The sequence below is a fragment of the Tachysurus vachellii genome, chromosome 13 (assembly GCF_030014155.1).
Source record: "Tachysurus vachellii isolate PV-2020 chromosome 13, HZAU_Pvac_v1, whole genome shotgun sequence".
Lineage (NCBI taxonomy): Eukaryota > Metazoa > Chordata > Actinopteri > Siluriformes > Bagridae > Tachysurus > Tachysurus vachellii.
In genome coordinates, this window is record NC_083472.1 from 3,941,561 (window position 1) to 3,964,782 (window position 23,222).

Genomic DNA, 23,222 nt, shown 5'->3' on the forward strand with positions numbered 1-23,222 from the left:
TACACATAGCGCTAACGAGAGGAGTCTCTGCTATATGAGCTCCATCATAAGACAGAAAAGTCTTCGGTTTTCATCCGCTGGACCTTCACATCTTTGCTTAAGTGACAGAAGAGGAGCTGGGTGCTTTTCCTTAACTTTGTCACATCTGTGATATGGACATGCCCACATCAAGTCGGTCTCAGTGGACGTGAAGCGATCGCTACAAGTCGATTAACCCTCCCTGCTTTATAGGCACTGTATCATAGCTGCCTTTGCACTCCAACACTAACCTGCAAAGTTGGGATATGTGAAGAAAAGAATTCCACTGTGTACTGTGCTGTAATGTATATGTGGTGATACTAAAGGCTTCTATGCCCCGATTTCCTTCCTTCCTTCATTCATTCATTCATTCATTCATTCATTCATTCATTCATTCATTATTCCTCACTCATTTAAGCAAGAAGCTAAATCACATGTAAACCCGTGAAATTTCCAATTCGTTCCTGATTAATTTTACACAGCGAAAAATCTGCATTACTAATTGCAGGATGAATGTGACTAATGAGTATTTGCTACACTCTGGACTACGCTCGCTCTTCAAAATAAGCATGGTTACATTTACTTTTTAATTAAATGTAGGTACATTTAATTTTTTTTTTACGCTTACTTTCATTCATTTCGCACATTTAGAGCATTCGTTCGTAGCTTTCTTCTGTTTTATTACACTATTTAATCTCACACGTGTACTTCCCTTCGACCGTCCATCAGCATTCAGGTACCGAGAGACATGTATTCCATACTCACGTCTGGAGACCACAAATCAGACTCGTGGTGCAGATGAAATTTATGTACGTTTCATTAAACAAAATCTCCGTGAAGAGCAAATTGCAGCTTAAAAGCTGCTACGGGGAAGAAGATACAGTCAACCACAGAGCTGTAAAAAAAATATGACAACTAAAGAAGTGGAACTGCTCAGGAAAAATGAAGAGGACGTCTAATAGAAAAAAAAGAATGTGTTTATTACTGTATGTCAATTGTAAAAAGCGCTATACAAATAAATTTGAATTAAACTGAATTATTACAGATGTTTTTCTTAAATAAAGACACTTTCTGGCTTAAAAAATGAGTATTTAATGAAGACCTCTCTTACCGAGACAGAATACAAACAAAACAAACCTTAAAGGTGTGAAACAGATTAATGAATTAAATTCTCAGATGTAGAATTAGTCTTAGAAGCCCCACATGCTCTTGCTCCTCCCACTTCTCAAGAATTTGTATATAATTTATACGAATCGGTCAACAAGCCATTAAAAGCAGCGCTTATTCCATATCATTAAAGTGTACTTTGATCAATGCAAGTTTTCTTTTCATGCATTACAAGACCATAAATTATAAAACTTCTGATTTCAGCGATCCCTGAAAACCTCAAAATAAAAAAAAAATCTGAAAGTTTAACCTAATGTTTATTTATATATTTATATTTATTTATAATGCTAGTTAGCGTTATATACCCAACTTAATGTTATGATGTCGTTTTGTGATTTTTTTTTTTCCTTCTGCGCTGTTGTTTATTTTTTAGCCCATGTTTTGTTATTTATTTTATTGATGTACTCTGTCTTCACGAATGTTCTCAAATCTGAACAATTTTCCCTAAGCAGTGGATTTTTTAATTTATAATTAATTTAGTCTTAAATTGAAAATCTATGAAATCTATAAAAATTTGCTTAAAAAAAAAATAATAAAAAATTCTGTGAGAAAACCACACACCTGTCAGCAATGCCTATACAACAACACAACACACATGGAGTAACATATTATGCTGTATTATTCTTCTTTTTTTCTTTTCTTTTTTTTTACGACATTTTGACATTTATTGCCAAAAAGCTTGTACACCAATTTCAAACACAACATAAAGATTTCACATAGAATTACACCAGAATAAGCACTTACTTAAGTATCACACATCCGCTGCCTGAAGGGGGCGCCGTCCAGAACACCTGGATCCGTGTGCGTCTCCGGGGAACGCTCTCTGTGACAGCTGGAGGGCAGTTGGTCATGAACTGAGAGTCTTCTTTATCTATGATCTGTGGGATGTAGAGAGACGCATCAGCATGCAAAAGATGCAAAGGTTGTTCATTCTTCCAAGCTGCAATCCCATTTGTCAGGTAATAAAAAAAGCACATGATGTCACCCTGCACCACAGCTGATGTCACCCTGCACCACTGCTTTAAGCCTCCGTGAACATTTTATTCAGCAATTAAATATTTCCCAAATGTGTCTGATTTTTATTCATTCTATGCCCATCCTTTCATCATTCTCTGTATCGTTTATCCTACACAGAGTTTCAGAGCTGCAGCTAACAAGTGTTTGCTAACCAGTAAACAGTAAAAACACACCTAGTCTAGCTTGTTATTATTTGTGTTTGTGTTCGTTTCAGAATTGTTTTGGCTTATAGCTAACAAGCCAGATGAAGCTATCAAGCTAGCTAGCAAACTAGCTACCTTACTTAGCTTGTAGCTAGCGATTTAGCAGCTTTTTAGCATCACATGGCAGGCACTTTGACCTGATTTTGATGCTCAATACTTCTGAGGAAAGCCTGAGAATTAGAAACGGAAAGGCCAAGACCACCAGATTAAACAAATATCACAGAAAATACGTGTTTTTTTTTTGTTATTGAAGAAAACGGGCGATTCTGCTATTTTATTCACCACAGGTCTTCACTGCAATCTGTTTTTCTAAAATATTGAACTTTTGTGGTGTTTTCTTTCTTTTTTTTTCCTAAACTTCAGGTTCTGCTTTACTGCTTTTTTTTTCAAAGAACGTATGAAATGTACAACAATAAACTGTCAAACTTCCTATAAACTCTGGTACAGAAACATCCCGCCAAGCAAAATACTGTATTCTAAGCAAGAATATTACTGCTTATACTGGAGTACTAATTTGCCAGAAATGGGATTCACAGGTAACACGGAACGTATCAACATCTCAAAAAGATTAAGATGACAGAAATCCTTCGTGGTGACAGGGAACTAATCTGTGTGCTCAGATAAACCTTGAAGCCAGGGTTCAGATTTGATCGTCGTGTCCTTCAACAGAGTGACTGTGTTAGCAAGTGGGACACTGAAATAAGATACTTTTAATATATCTGATTAAGAATTCAGTATCTAAAAAGATACTGCGATATCTCAAAAAACTGTATTTGTGTTATTTACACTAGATTGTCATATGGCACAACCCTACTTCATACTACAGCTTATTATACTTCACTTAACCCTGTGTTATTGTCAGTATAATCCTGCTTTTAAACCCGGGTAATTTAGAAGCAGGGTTATGAAGCACGGCTATTTACCCCGTGGTTATAAAACTCTTTTCTCAAACGGGATCAGATACGGCTACCTGCTTAACAACAGACAGCCAATCAGAAACCATACAACATCTCATATCATGTGAAAACCAGGACGTAGCAATACTTAACAAAAACGGCTCGGTATATAGCGTCAGGCGACAAACAGTGAACATCTCAGAATTGTGTGCTGTACAATGGGGAAAATTTGAGGATATCCGCGAATGGCTGGTCAACTACATGATAAAAAAGCTGTGAAAGATAACAATACCTGCTCAGGCGAAGAACAGCACACCTGAACTTTCTTCTTACTGATGTGAAAGCGTGAGACAAGTCGTTATTTAAAGCCATCACACGCTGTATTTAATAAATCATAGTTGTTGATGCAGCAAATATGCAAATAAAAAAAAGGTTAAGCCAGCGTTAATGAACGTACGGTGAGAAACGTGAGATTATCAAGAGCCAGGATTAATTGTTAACCCGGTTTGATGTTTGAGCAATGTGAACATAACCTGGAATAAATTTACCCGGAGGTCACTAGGACCCAGGGGGAACTATTTTAAGTGTGGAAAGTCCTTTAACTCAGTGCTTTAGTGTACAGTGCTCAGCGTACATCATAATCAGAGCTAAATGTCTTTTTTTTTGGAACATTGGTATAAAAGAAATAACAATACTGCCAATATTTCGTTCAATAAATAATTTAGATCAGTTCAAATACTTATAAATGAGTCTAAATAGTTTCTCTGATATTTAAGGTATGATTTCAGTACGGTAATGTCTACCATAATCTTCTCATAATATAACCCATAAAAAAATGTACCCAGAAGTGCACAGCTTCATTTCCACATGCAGGAGAAATCACTGTTTGTTTTGCACCGGCTTGCCCATTAGACGCCGTCGGGTGTTTTCGGACTCGGATTTGCACCACGCTGATAAACAACACGGTCATTTCTGAGCATTATCACCTCGCCGTTAACACACCCAAAGCTCGGGATTCAATCAGGTAAACCAAACAAAAGCTAATTGCTTTTTTCTTTGTTGCAGATATGTAGCCAAAGTGTTTAGTTATGAAGCATTAAAATGTGCAGAACTTGGAATGAAACACTGCAGTTCAGATGAAGGTCAATCGAACAGATACTCTGAAATAATTCATCATTAAAGTGATACTTGGAATAGAGGGATGGATAGTTTTCTATGTGGCAACAGAAAACAAAATTAAATTTCCAGCGACACTTCAAATAAAGCTTCCTCTTCTCACTTCTGATTGGTCAAAAGGTGTTGAAACCTGTGACATAAATCGTTACTTGATATAAGCATGCTTGTTCTAATACAGCCAAGGTCTTAAGTTTACACACCCTTTTTAGTCAAGTTGCTCATTATTTTTGTAATCTACATGAAATGTTCTCGACTTTATGCAAATTAGGTACGACACTGTAAAGCGACAAAGCCTAAATCCGACCTGAAAGTTTCTTCCAAATAATCCAATGAACTGCTTGACTGTGGGGATAGAAACAAATACCGTCTTTTCACCTTATCCTCTCATATACAAGCGCTTATTAAACATCTATAGGGACTGCGACGTAACAACCGATTTTTCATGCTGTTTTCAATTTATTAAAATGTTACAATTTGTTTTTTAGAACATTTTCATTCATTCATTCATCTTCTACCGCTTATCCGAACTACCTCGGTCACAGGGAGCCTGTGCCTATCTCAGGCGTCATCGGGCATCAAGGCAGGATACACCCTGGACGGAGTGCCAACCCATCACAGGGCACACACACACTCTCATTCACTCACGCAATCACACACTACGGACAATTTTCCAGAGATGTCAATCAACCTACCATGCATGTCTTTGGACTGGAGGAGGAAACCGGAGTACCCGGAGGAAACCCCCGAGGCACGGGGAGAACATGTAAACTCCACACACACAAGGCGGAGGCGGGAATCGAACCCCCAACCCTGGAGGTGTGAGGCGAACGTGCTAACCACTAAGCCACCGTGCCCCTTTAGAACATTTTAAAAACATATAATTTGTATACTAAGGTAACTTTTGCTTTTACATTTATAGCATTTGGCAGACGCCCTTATCCAGAGCGACGTACATAAACAAACTGGGACTGGGACTGGGACTTAACAACCAATTTTTAATGCTGTTTTCAATTTATTAAAATGTTACAATTTGGTTTTTATAACTAATTTTTGAGAACGCAAAAACCTCAGTAACTATTGTCAGGAAATGTTTTAGGAACTCACAAATCTTTTCAAAAACTCTGACACGTTTTCAGATATCTTTGATGATGGATGATGGTTTAACACATCAGTTAGAATCTCCTAGACATGTTTAGTTGTGTTGAGATTCAATCACCCCATGCGGATGGGGCGGAGTCATCCAGGAAGAGACCACGCCCTCCAGGATAGAAATGCTTTATAACTGTTTTTGCAATAAAACTTCTTCATTTCTCCACAAAACTATTTTCTTTGACGTTTCTTTTTGGGACATTTTTTTGGACATTTGACATCTTTTATATTTTACTTATTTTTGGAGACATTTTAAAGACATATAATTTGTATACTAAGGTAACTTGTGTGCCGTAGGCTATGTTTTGGTCAACATTTACATTTACAGCATTTGGCAGACGCCCTTATCCAGAGCGACGTACATAAACATACCTTATCCATAAGCGACGTACAACATTTGACTTGTTTCTCATGACGCTTCTACTGCTAACACGACAATGGTTTTTTTCTCTTAGCTGCACTTAGAGAGGAAGTGCAGCCATGTTTAGTTTTCCCAAGAGCCTCAGTCATAACTGCTTCCTCTCCGCACCCCAGACATGAGGTGTAAAAAGCAGCTGTTGACCTCCTGTGCCCTCTGAATGCCCACCATATGCTCTGACCTTCCAATGACCTCTCTGCTTCCCAAAGACTGACGCAAGAGACCCAGTGAAAGCTTCAGGCTTTATGTATTTAGGCTGAGAAAGCTAACAGCACCATTTGGTTACACAACACATCTCTAAAGCTCTTGACAACCTGGGCTGCAGGATCACTCTGCAAGTTTACATCCAGGGTCTGGAGAATTCTGAGGAGATCTTCTATACCAGAGTTTCTGGATTAGTTCCTGCTTTGCTTTTGTAGAACACTGAAGGAACTGTGGCCATCATGCAAAAATGATTTACCAGGTAAAATGTGAAAATGAACAGAACCTCTTCAGTAACCTTGTTCAAACTTTCTTTTTAAAAGTTGTTTTTTTTTTCCAGCAACTTAGGCTGGAATTTTTTGGAACTTATTCCCTTGAAATTAGAAACCTTTTCAGGAACTCTTAAAAAATATCTGGACTTGAGACCTCACAATCTTTAACTTCACCTGAACCTTTTTTTTTAAAGACCTTTTTCACATGGACATTTGAGCAGCTTAAAAACGTACCGTATTTTAGAACTTAAGAACGTTATGTGGTTTTCAGGAACTTTGTGAAAACATAAGAACTTTCTCTGAACATTTTTTAGTAAACTTTTTAGGAACTCTGCAGCTATTTCTCTGGAAATCACAAATGTTGTTGAGCACCGAGAAACATTTACAGGAACTTTAAATTGTCTTCTAAATCTTAGAACTTTCTTTGGTCTTCACAACTCATTTCTATTTTCATAAGCTCAGGATCATTTGAGTCATATCTGGGATTATTATTACAAGTAAGGAAATATCTCTAAACCTTTTTATCTAGAGAGCAAGAACTTCACCTCACAATCTTCAGCTTCTTGTAAGCAGCTCGTTTTCTTATTTCTAGATCGGTAGAACTTTCTCTGGACCTCAGACACATTTTACAGGAACTCTGGAACTTTAAATGGTCTAATTTTTCGAGAACGCAAAAACTTTGTCTAAACCTCAGTAACTATTGTCAGGAAATGTTTTGGAAACTCAGCAGCTATTACTAGAAATCAAAAACTTTCTCTGGAACTCACAAATGTTTTCAAAAACTCTGACACGTTTTCAGATATCTTTGATAATGGATGATGGTTTAACACATCAGTTAGAATCTCCTAGACATGTTTAGTTGTGTGTGAGATTCAATCACCCCCTGTGGATGGGGCGGAGTCATCCAGGAAGAGACCACGCCCTCCAGGATAGAAATGCTTCATAACTGATTTTGCAACGGGGGCATGGTGGCTTAGTGGTTAGCACATTCGCCTCACACCTCCAGGGTTGGGGTCCGATTCCCGCCTCCACCTTGTGTGTGTGGAGTTTGCATGTTCTCCCCGTGCCTCGGGGGTTTCCTCCGGGTACTCCGGTTTCCTCCCCTGGTCCAAAGACATGCATGGTAGGTTGATTGGCATCTCTGGAAAATTGTCCGTAGTGTTTGATTGTGTGTGATTGTGTGAGTGAATAAGAGTGTGTGTGTGTGTGCCCTGCGATGGGTTGGCACTCCGTCCAGGGTGTGTCTTGCCTTGATGCCCGATGACACCTGAGATAGGCACAGGCTCCCCGTGACCCGAGGTAGTTTGGATAAGCGGTAGAAGATGAAGGAATGAATGAATGATTTTGCAATAAAACTTCTCCATTTCTCCACAGAACTATTTTCTTCTACGTTTCTTTTTTGGAATTTTTTAGGACATTTGACATCTTTTATATTTTACTTATTTTTGGCCTAAAGAGAATGGAGACCTATAAAAAAGTCCCTGAAAATACATTCCTGTGGAGGAAAGGCTTTTATTTGTCTTGACTTTTACTTTTATATTTATATCCACACACTGTATTTTGTTAATTAAAAGTAAATCCAATTCAAACTTTGGTTATTTGCTCAGATCAGAATCAGGTATGGTCAATATTGGTTAGGTGTGATTCGTTTGTGAACCGTTCAGTGTTTCTGAACGAATCATTAAAGAGAATAAATCATTCTTGTTCACTTTTTTGTACTGATTCATTAATGGTGCTTGCAAAGCAACATTCTTACTATCCTGCATACTCTTCCGGACAAAACCTCGACGCGTAACTTGTCCCGAAGCTTTTATCCTAGACCCATGAATGACGTGTCAAATTGACCAGCTCACTGAGGAGAGGTGTGCTATGACTTTTATAAGCGATCCGAGTACCGGTACTTTCGGTACCGGGTCTCAAAGTGGCCTTTTTTCCCATAGACTCCCATTATAAACTTTGGAGGGTTATAACTTGGCAAGCTTTCGAACTATCTACACTAAACTCGGCCAGCTCCTTTAGGGTGATACTCTAAACAAAGGTTTAAATTGGTGTACCGACTGGCCTTCCGGTTGTGCCGCAGTCCCGCCCCAAAAATATGCAAAATCAAAAAACTTTTTACAACATGGACATGTGACATATCAAAACACTCAGAACAATGAGTGGAACTTCCTCATGTGTAATTTGATGAAGTCACGTGACGTCACGTGAATTCACGAGAAAATAAAAAATTTGCACAACATGGACATGTGACATATCAAAACACTCAGCACGATGAGGAGAACTTGCCACGTGCAAGCACCATTCACATTTTCATCAGGAAATGTACATTCTAGTTTGTTTTATTCACCTTATTACTTGAGTCCCACATGTGTAATACAAATGCCTGCTTTGGCAGCTTTTTCCCTGCTTTTTAAAAGACTGAAGAAGAGCGATTGGTCAGTGGAGGAGTCACTTCAGTTGGATGGACGTATTGTATAAAATAAAAAAACTGGATCTGCTGACTCACTGATGTCAGCTCGGCTGATCCACGCATGTCGTTTGTTCGGTTCTCTGCCCTTTCAACATTAACAGAGAGATGGTTTAATGATGTGTTTCTGTTTCAAATTTGTGTAGCACTAATCCAAGCTTTATGTGTTGTTGTTATGTTGTTTATAACATAATCCGCTATACATGAACGTGTATATTATTGTAGCATTATTGAAAATGTTTTTCATACATGTATTTTAAAATGTTGAGTTTTTTTCTTGTAAATACATTCATATCCCCATTCGTGACCACTCTCTTAAAACTAGCCTATATAAATAAATTCGCCTGACCTTCTCATTGTGAACTGAACGGACCAATTTAAAGTAATCAGAATATTAAAAGGTGTGAGGAAATGACACAATGACTTAGTCATGATATATAAAAGAACACTCACTGGCACGGTTCAATGATGTAACTTACGGAAAGTGTCACCGAACGAATCGTTGTGCGAATCTGAACGAATCTTTCTGGTGAACAGAATCGGATCAAAAGAATCGAGTCACTCGGATGAATCGATTTGAATCCAAGAAAAGCACGTTTTAGTAGAAAATTTTACAAGCAACCGTTACAAGCTAATCCAATAAAATAAAATAAAATAAAATTAGATGATCTGTGTTCCAATATTTCTATCCTGTTAATGTGAAAAAAGCTACTGGCTTCCTGTATATAACAAGTTTTGGCAGATCCATTCACAAGCAACGTTTACAAGCAAATGTAATAAAAAGCGATGATCCAACCGACTTAAAGTGGATATTTATATCCTATTAAAAATGAAAATGTTATTTTGGGAGTAAAGTGGGTTATTTCGTGTTATATTTTACAGCCACTCGATGAGCAGTGCTTCATTTTCACTGTGTTATTCTCCCTTCTCTCCTGATGTGTGTGAAGCATCCTTAGCTTTTATCCTGCTTATTTATTTATTTATTTATTTAAGGATTGGTCTGTTTTAAACCTCGCTCTGTGGCAGAGCTGTGATCCATTTCCTAGGAAAAAAAAAAGTAGGACTCTAAGTAGCTGTCATAACAGCACTCGCAGGGGAACAGGAGGAGGGAAGTGTGTTTGTTTTAATTGTGGCTCTTGGCGTGGCCATGTGACCACACTTGGATCTCGTTCGCTCTCTCAGCATGCACGCAAACACTCGCGGAGATGCCGTGACCAAAGTAAACACACATGTCTCCTAGAGGGACTGGCAGAAGCTTTGGGCTGTTAATAAAAAATAGGGGGGAAAAAGGCAATGATTTCTTAGCATTTAAAACAAATGGAATAAATTAATGGCAAGATGTTTCTTTATTGCTTTAGCCTCAATGGTCTCGCTCAGAGAGAAACAGTAGGCAATTTATTTAAATGTAATTAAACCCAGGCGTCATGCTTGTGTACGTTTTAGAGCTGATAAGCTCTGTATTTTGACATTTTATTTAAGCAAAGCACGGTAAACAGACTTTGCAAACAGGTCAAGAAGAGAAATTGTCTCTGTGGAGCTCTGGAGGAAGACAGCTTTGCAATTTGTGGTTGTTAAATGAAGCCACGCATTTGGAAGGAAAAGCAAAACACAATGTCCTGATCTCTTAAAGCTGGATTTTAAATATAAAGTGTGAATGTGTCACCATTCGGTCGTACAAGAAAACCGGGATTAACCCTTTTTACCAGTACACTGGTGTTACAGTCTGTTGCCGAAATAGAAATGGACTTATGGGACACTGCTTTTGTGGCTGTGAGACTGATCTAACATGAGTCAGGATTCTGTTGGCTTTCAGTGTGAGACGTGTGTTTTTCCCTGTGTTGAAAACCTTACACTGAATTTTAGTGTTTGAAGATCAATTTTAGCACCTTGGGCATCTCAGACAGCAGAAATCGGTTTAATATCACTGTTTACATTGATGACAGAAACATTTGTGAAGATATTGCCCCTAGTGTATATATTTATGAATATATTGCCCCTAGTGTATATATTTATGAATATATTGCCCCTAGTAAGCCAGGTGAAAACAGAAATACATACTTATAAAGCACAACAAATTCTTAAAGCCCTGAGTGTCTACTTTCATATGAGCTTCATATTAACCACCAAACAGGAGTAAATCCTATTATTCAGCCTCTAAGAATAAAAGAGTTATTTTTTTAGAAGCTGTTATCATGCAGGATGAACTCAAGGTCGCTAAAAGATAAAGAAGCTTAGAACATCAGAAGTGTGTCTTTGTCTCGTTTGTCAGTAATTGTACGATGGTACAGGCACATCAGAAGGTTGGAGGTTCAAACCCCAGCATCACCAATCTGTCTCTGTTGGGCCCTTGAGTAAGGCCCTTAACCCTCTCTGCTCCAGAGTAGCAAACATAAAATAATTTAATGTAAAATCTGAATGTTGCATAAGTCTTAAGAGGCAATGCATTATTAATTTTTTTTTTTATCTTGACATTGACATTGACAAAAGTTGTTTTGTCATATACACAACTTAATTTTAATGATAAATTATATTACAGAAACGCCGACTTTGAAAAGGAATATATTCATAATTCAACAGTAAAATAAATGTATCTATTTTTTGTTTAATACAATTTTGTGTCTCTTAAATCTTGAGATTTAATTTAAATGAGAAGAGTTTTAAAAAAGTTTAGCCTTTATACTGTTAGCGCTATGTATCTAAAAGTCATGTGACATACGTGCGACTAGTTATACCGTGCTTTCAGAAACAGTGGGTGGATTAACCGCAGTAGAGACGCTATATTGTCTTCGGTGTTAAAGATGCAGACGTCACATGATGTCATTGTCCTGATTGTATTACAAACTTTAGTTTTATTTTCATGTTTCTTTCCCTCCTTGTTGTGTTTGATTTATATCTGATATTTGATTTATACAACAAAAAAAAAAAAAAAACACACCTTTGACACTTTCATTGTAACTTTGAACAAATGTTTTAAACTCATGGTATCTTAAGTATGTAACTTAGTGATCCAGCATTAATGTATTCAATGTAAGAGATTTAAGCACTTATGTACGTCGCTCTGGATAAGGGCGTCTGCCAAATGCTGTAAATGTAAATGTAAATATCTAGAGCACTTACAATGGATTTTACATTAGTTTGTCTCTGATAAACTGCAGGATTCAAAGTATTTAATCAATCAGGGAACATTGCATTCTGCGAGAAATCTTTTAAGAATTTTGGTATTGAAAACAGAGAACAACAAAATAAAAACAATGTTTAAAAAGAATTCATCGAGTGAAACCTAAAAAAACTATATATACTACCGAAATCACAAGCCCAGGATTTTTCCTTTAAACTGTACTCATGATCCAACACACGTTGTGACGATAACACACGACAAATCTGTCTCGGCTCAAATCTGCCGAAAATCTTTTGATAAATCGCAAAATCTTCTGATTTTGCGTTAATTCCTGCGATCGCAAAATAACAAAATCCTGCAGTGACTCATCAAATACATGATTTATACACACAAAAGTCCTGAAATCTTATCTTCATCCAAAAAAAATCTAATTCTTCTACTTTTATTTTCATATCTTAATTAAATGTAATTGTTTAGACGTTTCTATTACGTGGTTATTTATATTTATGTATTGCTTTATATCTGTAGTCAAATTTTCGCATGAGAAAAAAGTTTCAGGTATTTTCTGTGGTTCAGGAACAACATATGAGACAAATCTTTGACTTTACCATTGAGGCAACACTGATGCCCAGACAGCACTTAGGGTGTATTCACACTCAGCCAGAATAATCAGCTCTACACCCAGGAGCAATTATGAGCTTGTTTGTGGGCGGGGCTCATAATGACAGGATTGCTTCACATAAAAGGATCGATTGCACAATGCAACACTTCACGTTTGTGCAGGCAGGTTTGTACAAAGGTAGGCACTAGATTCGTGCTTTATTGTTGTTGTTTTTTTTCCTTTAGTGGAACATTTGTTTGGGAAAAGCTGCAAAACATTGCAGGCACGCAGTGTGAGACAAGACATCAAGATCGTCTCACTCGAGTTGTCGCCGTTTGTGCTTGCATGCCTATTATCTGTGCGTATTCTCTACAGGAAGTACTATGTCATGTGATCATGTGGCCCTGAAAAAGTGCATAGCTTCTACAACTGATGTATAGGGCACCACGGTTCAACTGAAGCAAACCCTAGAGCATCGTTTTTAAGAGTCACAACCTCAGAAACTGCTTTTTTACTCCAGTAAAATCTGGAGACTGATGGCCGAGTCTGGAAGAAAACTCAGAAAAACTGTTACACAATTGTCAAGGGAGTCCAAGAGAGAAAATATTGGCTGTGTTTTCTGGGTGGGAGGCTTCCTCTCTCTCCCCCATGTCAATCACTGCATGGGCTCCGACATGCTCGTGGATGCGGATGAGGGCAGATAGTGCTGTGTTATATCAGTGGATAAAGATGCAGTTAGCTAGCTTCACGTGTCTCAGAGTTAGCATGGGAGAACAGGCTCGTAGCTGGGAACCAAATAAGATCAAACGAGGGAGAAAAATTTGCAAAGAAATCCAAAAAAAGTCCATGAAAACAACCCAAAACTCCAAGGGTGATGAAGTGTGCTATGAGCATGTGAACAAAACCATCAAGTACATGACTATGACTGTGTACATCTGCTTAATGTCCCTGACGTTTGTTACGAAGAATTAGTCCATGGCATCACCGAGATCAGCTTCCAAAAAAAACATAGCAAAAATAATATTAAGATGTTTTCATGTCATCTTGCTAGTATGATCCATCCAACCAACCCATTTTACAGGTTTTCAAACACCACCTAACTGCTCTGTTTGGATTTTTCTGTGCAGAGAAACACACTTAAATAACACAGAGCGAGTCATTCATGTGTGAGGAAACCACTTTATCCTACTGTGTGTCAGGATTTTCCCAGGTCACAGATGAGTATTAGCAGATTTACTACACAACTAGAAAGAAGCTGTTTATAGCTTATTATAACAGTAATGCGGTAACATCTACACAAGATATAAAACATGAAATGGTGTTTTTCAGATCGGGGAGATAATCTGAGGAAATATTCAGGGTTTTGCAGCAATTTCAGACCGAATAATTTTAGCTTAATACACTGATTTTGGATTATACGAATCACTTAAATATTGAAAGTAATAATCGCAACAAAACGATTCAAACGTTCTGTAAACGATCCAGAATCTAAAAAGTTTTTCTCTTAAAAAAAACAAACAAACGAACAAAAAAAGATGTCCCTCTTGATTCCTCACAGATACAAACCCAAACAAAGAAAAACTAGACGTCAACTCTCACAAGTTTCTAAACAACGCCCCACTTTCTCACCATCAGCCATGTGACTATATAAATATCTAACATCTGTATCTTCTTCAGTGGAAAACCTCCCGCTGAGACGAGACTGTGAAGCAGACGAACTTAGGAAGGAAGCTTAAACATTTTGTCATGCAGTATTATGACATTTAGTGCTCTCGGAAATATCGTCGCTCCAAACTCGGGTCGACTGATGGCATGCTAAAAAAAAAAAAGAAAAAGAAATAAGGTTTGCTTGAGACCATTTCTGAAGGTTCTGCATTCATTCTTAAATGACTTTCACACACACAGCGACAAAGCAAACGCCGACTTCTGCATACTTGAGAGACAGCGACCGCTGAAGACTAAATGTCTTTAGTCAAGAAAGTTGAGAAAAGTTGAACTTGTATGGAACGGAAATATGGAGTCACTACCAATTGGTGTATGCGATCCGTGGTAAAGAGCACACACTGCTTCTCCTTTATCTCTACAATATAATGCAGATACACACTGCTGAAGTTTATACACAAACACAAAATCTCCCTCCAGAACGTTTAGCATTTAAACCGCAAGAAAACGCTGATAACTTTATTACCACTCACTGATAACTTTATTACCATTTTATTCAAATTTCAACGTATTGTTTTTTTTTATTATTATCATAGATTCGGAGTCAGATGTTCTGAGATCGTTTGTGCACTTTTCTAGCCACGAGCTTCAGAATCATGAAGCCTTTACTCATGTTTCCAGGGAAACAGATTTCATGACACAATGAGCTTGTCAACGATTTCAGGTTTTGTCACTGGATTGACAAAAGTAGACTGAATACAAGAAATAAACAGACATTTCTTTCCAGTGTTTTTATAAAAGTTTGAGGTGTCTCTATAAATCTGCAGCTCTTAAGTTAAAATATCAGACTCTCTAGAAAAAGTTTGACGTCTGGTTTAGGAGTCGAGTTCTGACATGATGACTAGATAGACTTCATTTATAAACCTTCATAAAGTGTATCTATCTATCTATCTATCTATCTATCTATCTATCTATCTATCTATCTATCTATGCTTTTTTCTATCTATCTATCTATCTATCTATCTATCTATCTATCTATCTATCTATCATCTATCTATCTATCTATCTATCTATCTATCCATCCATCTATCTATCTATCTATCTATCTATGCGTTTTTCTATCTATCTATCTATCTATCTATCTATCTATCTATCTATCTATCCACCCATCCCTGCTTTTTTCAGTCTATCTATCTATGAAAGAAAGAATCAACTTTTAAAAAAATCTATCTATCTATCTATCTATCTATCTATCTATCTATCTACCTGTCTGTCTGTCTGTCTGTCTATCTATTTATCCATCCATCCATCCACGTTTTTTCAGTCTATTTATCTATGAAAGAAAGAATAAACTTTTTTAAAAAATCTATCTATCTATCTATCTATCTATCTATCTATCTATCTATCTATCTATCCATCCATCCATCCATCCATCCGTCCATCCATCCATCCATCCATCCATCCATCCATCCACTAGAGAATGCCTTGACAACCCAAACAATTATATCAATCTCAGAAAAAATCCCCAAGAAATCCAACATTTTGTAGATTTGTGTGAATGTGTTTATTTTAAAATGATCTATAAGCTATTTTTATTTTTAAAAAACACAATTAAACAGAGCTACATATCTCTAATAGCTCTATTATATAGCTATAATAGTACAGCTGTTTAGAGGCCGCATAAAGTTGCTGCAGCCCTAAACAGAGCAGAGACAGGTCAGGATGAGGACAAGTGGAAGAATTGAAATATTAATGTCAGCCAGACGAGTTAATGAAGTTGGAAAGGATCTGGAGAGAGACACATACCAAAGGTACAAAAGATGCATCAGTGATAAGGTCTGTTTTTCTGAGGGTGTTGAAGTATAACTTGTTCAAACAAATTCTTTAACAAGCTCTATTCTCAATCATTAGCGTTTGGGACACGCCCCAGATCTTCGGGAGCAGAAATACGATTCTGTGTGTCTTTGGGTCAAAGTAATCGTTTTGTAAAAATCATACTCCTAGCCACATTTCCTCTACGTTTTTATGCTTTCAGACAGCAATTCATTTTTTTTTTTTCCCCTAGCCTGCACCGAGCTAACCTGCAGTTATAATTGTTTCCGGATCATTTCCCATCCCTGTGACCTTTCCTTCCTTTCAGATCTTTCCAATTGCTTCATTTGCGTTTAATTAGCCCTGACTAGCCCATTTGTAATGCTTTTTAAACTTACAGAGGTGTGAAATCGCATGATGGTGGTGAAATACAATAGACTCCTGGTTTGAATAATAATAATAATAATAATAATAATAATAATAATAATAATAATAATAACTACAACTCCTGTCACTTCATACAATGAAGGAAGTTGTGGATTTGATATTTAAAAAGATTGCACAATCTTTCCCACCAAATATTCCTTTTTTTTTTTTTTTTTACGTTACAATGCAGGGCGCAGAAGGATGAAGTCCGTGTTTCTGCAATGTCAACGTCAACCCTAAATTTCACCACAAAAAAAATAGCTATTTAAGAGAAATGCCAATGACGGGTTTTCTCTGGTCAGGGAGAAAAAATTAATAAATAAAAAGAGGCCACGGAAGTACACAGCTCACCTCGAAATTACCAGCATAATCATTGAGGCTGCTTCCTTCTCTTCCTTCCTTCAGAGCAATCAGAGTGAAACCTCGGAAGTACGAGGGACTGGAGGCGTATAAACTCACTGGAGAGGTAGATATGAAAAGACACACAGAGAGAAATAGGTCAAGACACAGCAGCATTTAGCCAAACAGCAGGTCAGATCTCTGAGGTGTACTGTACTGTATGTTAGGGCAAGTTGCAAACTGCCTGAGCAGTCAATGCAAGTTCAAGTGTTTCCCAAGTCTTTGTATGCTTCATGTGTGTGTGTGTGTGTGTGTTTGTGTGTTAAGCTGAACCATCTGAAAGCAAAAGCAAGTGCCGGCACGCTTCAGACAAAACCTCCAATCTGCTATATAATAGGGACCATTTACAACACTATTACCTTTAATTGCTGTCATGGTTCACGTGGGTAAAATGTATCTAATGCATGCTGTATTCCACGCTACAGTTTCTTCTTCTGCATTAGGAATCTGCATGCATGTTATACATATATATATTTGCATGCCTTTTTATATATACAAGTTGCAAAAACCAACGGATATAGGAAATGCATGCTGCAAAAGACATAGAGCAGGGCATAAAAAGCTACACAAGACATTTTAAGCAGTCTTCTTAACAAACAAGGTGTGTTTGGACTGTGCAGAGGAGAGTTTTGGTATTTTTGGAGACAGTCCAATGAGGGCAGCATGTGCGCTGTGCAAACTCTAACTCAGATTAATGCCAGTGATGAATGCAACATGGAATATATCGACATTATGTACTCTTTCCCCCCCCTCACCTCTGTAAGTGCTTCCAGCCTGATAGGTCTCGGGATCTCCTTCCACCCGGAGTCGGTATTCGTTGTGCCCTTCTCTGCGCGCGCCCCTGTTCGGGCTGCGAAGGATCCTGCAGAAGCTCGAGCTCTCGGATCTGCTGGAAAAGGCATGAATGCTGAAGAAATTCAGCACGAGGTAGAGCAAAAAAGCCGTACCTGTACCTACGTGCATAACCATGCCTGGATGCCCACTGGTGCAAAGCAATGAATGGAAGAAAAAGAGTGCGAGAAAACAACAAAAAAAAAGGATCCAAAGCTTGACACGAAACACTTAATAAACCACTTTTCTAAATGACTCCAAATCCATTACGGCTCAGCGAGTCTCGAAGAGGATTCAAATCGGTTTGCGAGTCGAATAGTTCACTTTATCCGAGGTGCACAGAGAAAAAAAAAGAAAAAGAAAAGCGAAGCAGTCTCTCCTGCCAGACCAAACAGCGATGTGGTGGAGAGAGGATCAGCAGCGGGCATTACTATCGTGATTCATTTTAGTGATTCGATTCTTTCGAACCGAACCGTGAAGCTGAATCGAATCTCGAGTTTTGATTCGTTTGATTCAGCACAGAGAGCAACTCAGAAATAAATAAAGGTCGCTTTACCCTGCGCAACCCCCCCCCCCCCCCCAAAAAAAAAGTGCGCACTCGTGCAACTAAACTAAATAACTGATTCCTTTTTATTATTTACATTATCAAATATCTATATATAAAATAAAGAATTTAAAACATTTTAAAACCACTACATCACAGTATAGGCTATATTACTTTGTTATACATTGATATATAATTTTTACTATTATGAAAATGTTTTGACAAAAATCTTATTTTTTAATCTTATTATTATTTTTGTATTAATGTGTGACATTAACATCATTTTCCATTAGTCGTCCATTACATTTTATTAAAAATATGCAGTTCACTACTATAAAATATCAGGAGTATTCCACATTTGAAGATCACGAGAAGAAAATAAGTTTGCACTTTTTTTTAAATGATATATATATATATATATATATATATATATATATATATATATATATATATATATATATATATATATATATGTGTGTACTGACAAGGTCACGTGGTCACTCAGGTCTGTCCTCGTTCCATTAACATCAATGGCAACTTATCAGATATTATGATTATATTATGAATAATATGCTTATAATATTTTATAGTCATCTATAAGAGTGAAACCTGTTATGATTTGTTTAAATCCATGTTTTCTTTGATTCTGTGTTAAAAATACAATTTTAAAGGTTTTATGAGTGCAAAATGATACCAAGAGTCAAGTCAAGAAGAAGTCAAGAAGACTGTAAAATCATCTGTAAACATAAATATAAACAATTAGCAACCTTTAGTTTTGTTATTATTAATTTATTAATTTATTAATTTATTCATTTATTGATTTATTCATGTATTTATTTATTTTTTTATTTATTTTGTATTTTTTTATTTATTTATTCATGTATTCATTTATTTATGTATTTCATTTTGTATTTATTTGTTTGTTTGTTTGTTTGTTTGTTTGTTTTGCTTTGAGAATCGATTCACTGACTCAGTTTGGGAGTCGTTCAAACAGAATCGATTCAGTCGGGATTCGTCCGCCTGTCGCGCGCAGAGGAGCCCGAACAGTCTCGAGCTACAGGACATAGAAAGAGAAAGCAAAGCTCCTGCTCCTGCTGTCCTAGTTATGATCAATACGAAACGATACGATGTTCATACTGTACGCCTGCTTTTCAGGCAAAATAAAAACACATGCATGACATTTGGTTAATGGTCAATTTTATCAGAATTAAGACATCCTATTTTAATTAACTAGAGCATATCATATGAGACCAATTATGAACTTGGAAATGAGGTTCCTCAGCCACAGTTACATCACTCCATGAAACGTTTAATAGACTTATTTTTATCATCATCTTTGTTATGTTGTCTGATATGTGTAAAAAAAATCCTTTCATGCATTGAAATCGAATTATGCTTTTTTTTGTTGTTATTTGATTTTCTTTTAAACCTTTAGAAAGAGCATCAAGTCAAGTCAAGAAGCTTTTATTGCCATTTCAACCATATATAGCTGTTGCAGTACACAGTGAAATGAGACAACGTTTCTCCAGGACCAGGGTGCTACATACTGTAGAACAAAGACAGAGATTAGGACTTAGTAAGTTAGTCCTAACCACATAAAGTCCAACTGTGCAACCTGGTGCAAACAGTGCAGGACAAGACAGACAAAACAGAAAGAGTGAAGGACAAAAGACAGTGCAAACAAAAAACACAAAACTATACACAATAGACAATACACAAAAACAGCACAGACCAGTGTACGTGTGCAGAAATACTGGAATGAACACATTAGTATTATAGCAGCAGATACACAGGGTATTGTAATGTATTGTGCAAAACAGCAATCGACTGAAATGTGATACTTCGATTGAACAACCTAAAGCAATCTGGCACAATACGGGGCAGATATTACAAAGAGTGTTCACTTTTAGTGCCCTCCATAGCCTCTCTCTAGCCTACACACCTCCCTGGTTGTTGTTGTTTTTCATGCAGACCTTTGCATTCATACTGCATTTGCTAAAAATGGAAAAAAAACACACCCACTTCTTCTCAGCATGAGAAAGGTCACAGTCAAGCACCCTTTATCATCTGCAGCACGTCTGTTATCCAGCAGGAGGTATGTTTTGGTGTATAAACATGATGTCAAGCATAATTCAGCGACAATAATGTCACATAGGATCTAAATATGGAGCCAACTCCAGACTACATCAATACAATATGCCTACTGTGAAAACTGGGTGATTAATGACTACATTTGGAATGAATGAAGTTAAATATTATATTTATAATATCACTAGTGTTGTAAAATTAAATAAATAAAATAAATAAATAAAAGGCATGTTTTATAATCAGCTTGCTTGGGGCTATGAAAGATAAAATAATATAATAAAATTAAAAATAAAGAAATAAAAAGTGAACACACGCACACATTATTTATTCATTTTCTACCGCTTATCCGAACTACCTCGGGTCACGGGGAGCCTGTGCCTATCTCAGGCGTCATCGGGCATCAAGGCAGGATACACCCTGGACGGAGTGCCAACCCATCACAGGGCACACACACTCATTCACTCATGCAATCACACACTAGGGACAATTTTTCCAGAGATGCCAATCAACCTACCATGCATGTCTTTGGACCGGGGGAGGAAACCGGAGTACCCGGAGGAAACCCCCGAGGCACGGGGAGAACATGCAAACTCCACACACACAAGGTGGAGGCGGGAATCGAACCCCCAACCCTGGAGGTGTGAGGCGAACGTGCTAACCACTAAGCCACCGTGCCCCCTAGCACACATTATTATTTTTTATTTTTTTTAATTTTTTTTAGGCAGATATTAGTTTGATTTAAACTCTATATCTTACTGTGTGATTGCAACACCTGTAAACAACAACTAATCAAACTCTTTGGCTTGAGCCTTTAGGGTCCAGACTGAGTACCCAGATGGGCTGGTGTGAAAAACGGCAGCAGAAGTGATATAGATTTGCCCCATCTTGAGAGATGTCTGGCACAGTCCGCTCTCCTTTTGTTTCTCCAGCTCGCCTCTGGCAGGAACGCCACACCTCTGGAGTGAGGTGAGAAAATAGAGCAATAGTAGATCGACATAAAGGAAGTTAGATGGTCTTTTGGTGTTTGAAGATCACAAAGGCACAACCTGATACTGAAATGAACTGGTAATTCAGTTAGAAGTCACAAATCTACACCAAATAGCCTATAAGGTTGGAGTGAGGGAAGAAAATCAATACAGTTATTTACAAATGAAAAATGTAAAAGTCGTGTAGCTGTCAGGAGGGAAAGGGAAGCTTTTTTATTTTATTTTATGACCCTTAAGGTGCTGTTCTAGCAAAGTGGGGTAGACTTTGGAGGGGGTGATTGCATACAGTAAACATCTAACAAACATTGTGGTGATACAAAATGAAATATTTAATATCTTACAAGTGAAACCATAATGTTAGGGGGGGGGGGGGTCCCAAGGGGGTTAATACTTATGTAAGGCATTGTAGCCAAGTAGACTAATGACTCTATAAAGTAGCTTTCAGCACTTTTAAGAAATGCTTCAACAAGCTTAACACACGTTTAACGTTTTTGCAAGTGTTATAAATCCAGATCCTGATTCTAACGTTTTATTCATTTAGACTCATTAACATATTTGAGTAATTATTTCAGAAAGGTAGGAAGTATTAGTCGAGTAAGAAGAATAGTCTGAGTCTGAATTAATAATTCAGAATAATTACTCCAGTGAGTTACATTATAAAAAGATGAAAATGGCACAAAAGGTTGAAGACAAAGGTTATGGATGTGTGTGTGTGTGTGTGTGTGTGTGTGTGTGGTTGGCTTCAGCTATCGCTCGCTGTAATATGATTCAAAAGTTAAGTGATTAAACATTTAGAAGCATGCTGTTCACAGGAAATGAATCAGTGACCCAGTTGTTCGTGTTTTCTATAACATCATAGAAAGTCATTTAGAAGAAGCTGTCAAATGTATGATAGAGCACATTGAAATTGTTTTCCACGTATCCCAGAATGTTACTGTAGGACTCTGTGGTTAGTGTCTTGCTTAAAGGGCCCAACATTGGCAGCTTGAACCCCTGACCTTCTGATCTGATTCTGATTTACCAACCAGTCACATCTCCAGAAGTCTCAAACGTCAATTCCCAACAGACACCATGGACTACACACACACACACACACACACACACACACACACACACACACACACACACTTACTTTCCCACTCACAGTCAATCAGCCTCGCAATCACACTCAGTCTCATTCTTTGTCCACATTCCGATGTATTTGCTCCGATTTTTCGCTCGTATCTGACATCACCAAGTCTTTTGATTGTCGTGTTGCTCTCTAGGCTTTGACCCTTATTCCTGTTTCTGCCTTTCCTCTGTTTCTCTGATTGCCTGTTTCTTGATCTCCTGAATACCGCCTGATTTTTTGACTACGGTTTTGAACATTTATGACATAGATATATGAAAGAACCCTCAACTCTTACTATTTATTTATTTATTTGTTTATTAAAAACTATGTGCGGTTACATTTACCGTCAAATTGATTCCTGAAGCATCGCAGCTATAACGTTAACCATGTCTCCATGTTGATGTTAATAAGAAATAAATAAACGGTTAGGTTAAAGTTTTATCTAAAGTTTTTTGTCTGTTACAAAGCACTGAAACTGGAGACTCCATCCATAATCTTGCAGAAAACATCATTGTTCTTACAAGGTTATTACGTTACTATGGAAACGTATTAGAACGAACACATGATTTCTAGAAACAGCATCAATAACTACACGGAAAATGTGTCCTAATCGACCTTTAACAACAGCGCCTTTAACAACAGACATTGTCCATAAGAAAA

At 37.4% G+C, this 23,222-nt stretch overlaps 1 protein-coding gene across 1 annotated transcript in view; it reads right to left on the reverse strand.

Moving 5' to 3' along the window:
* The window catches only part of spon1b (spondin 1b), a 114,737-nt gene extending 96,502 nt beyond the window's left edge, over positions 1-18,235 (reverse strand). The window contains exons 1-3 of the mRNA XM_060884832.1: positions 17,758-18,235; positions 16,955-17,061; positions 1,930-2,063 (exon numbers count right to left, since the gene is read on the reverse strand). Of these exons, the coding sequence (XP_060740815.1) occupies positions 1,930-2,063; positions 16,955-17,061; positions 17,758-17,971 (455 nt within the window). The 5' untranslated portion in view covers positions 17,972-18,235. The remainder of the gene's footprint in view (positions 1-1,929; positions 2,064-16,954; positions 17,062-17,757) is intronic.
* Between the last annotated feature and the right edge of the window lie 4,987 nt (positions 18,236-23,222).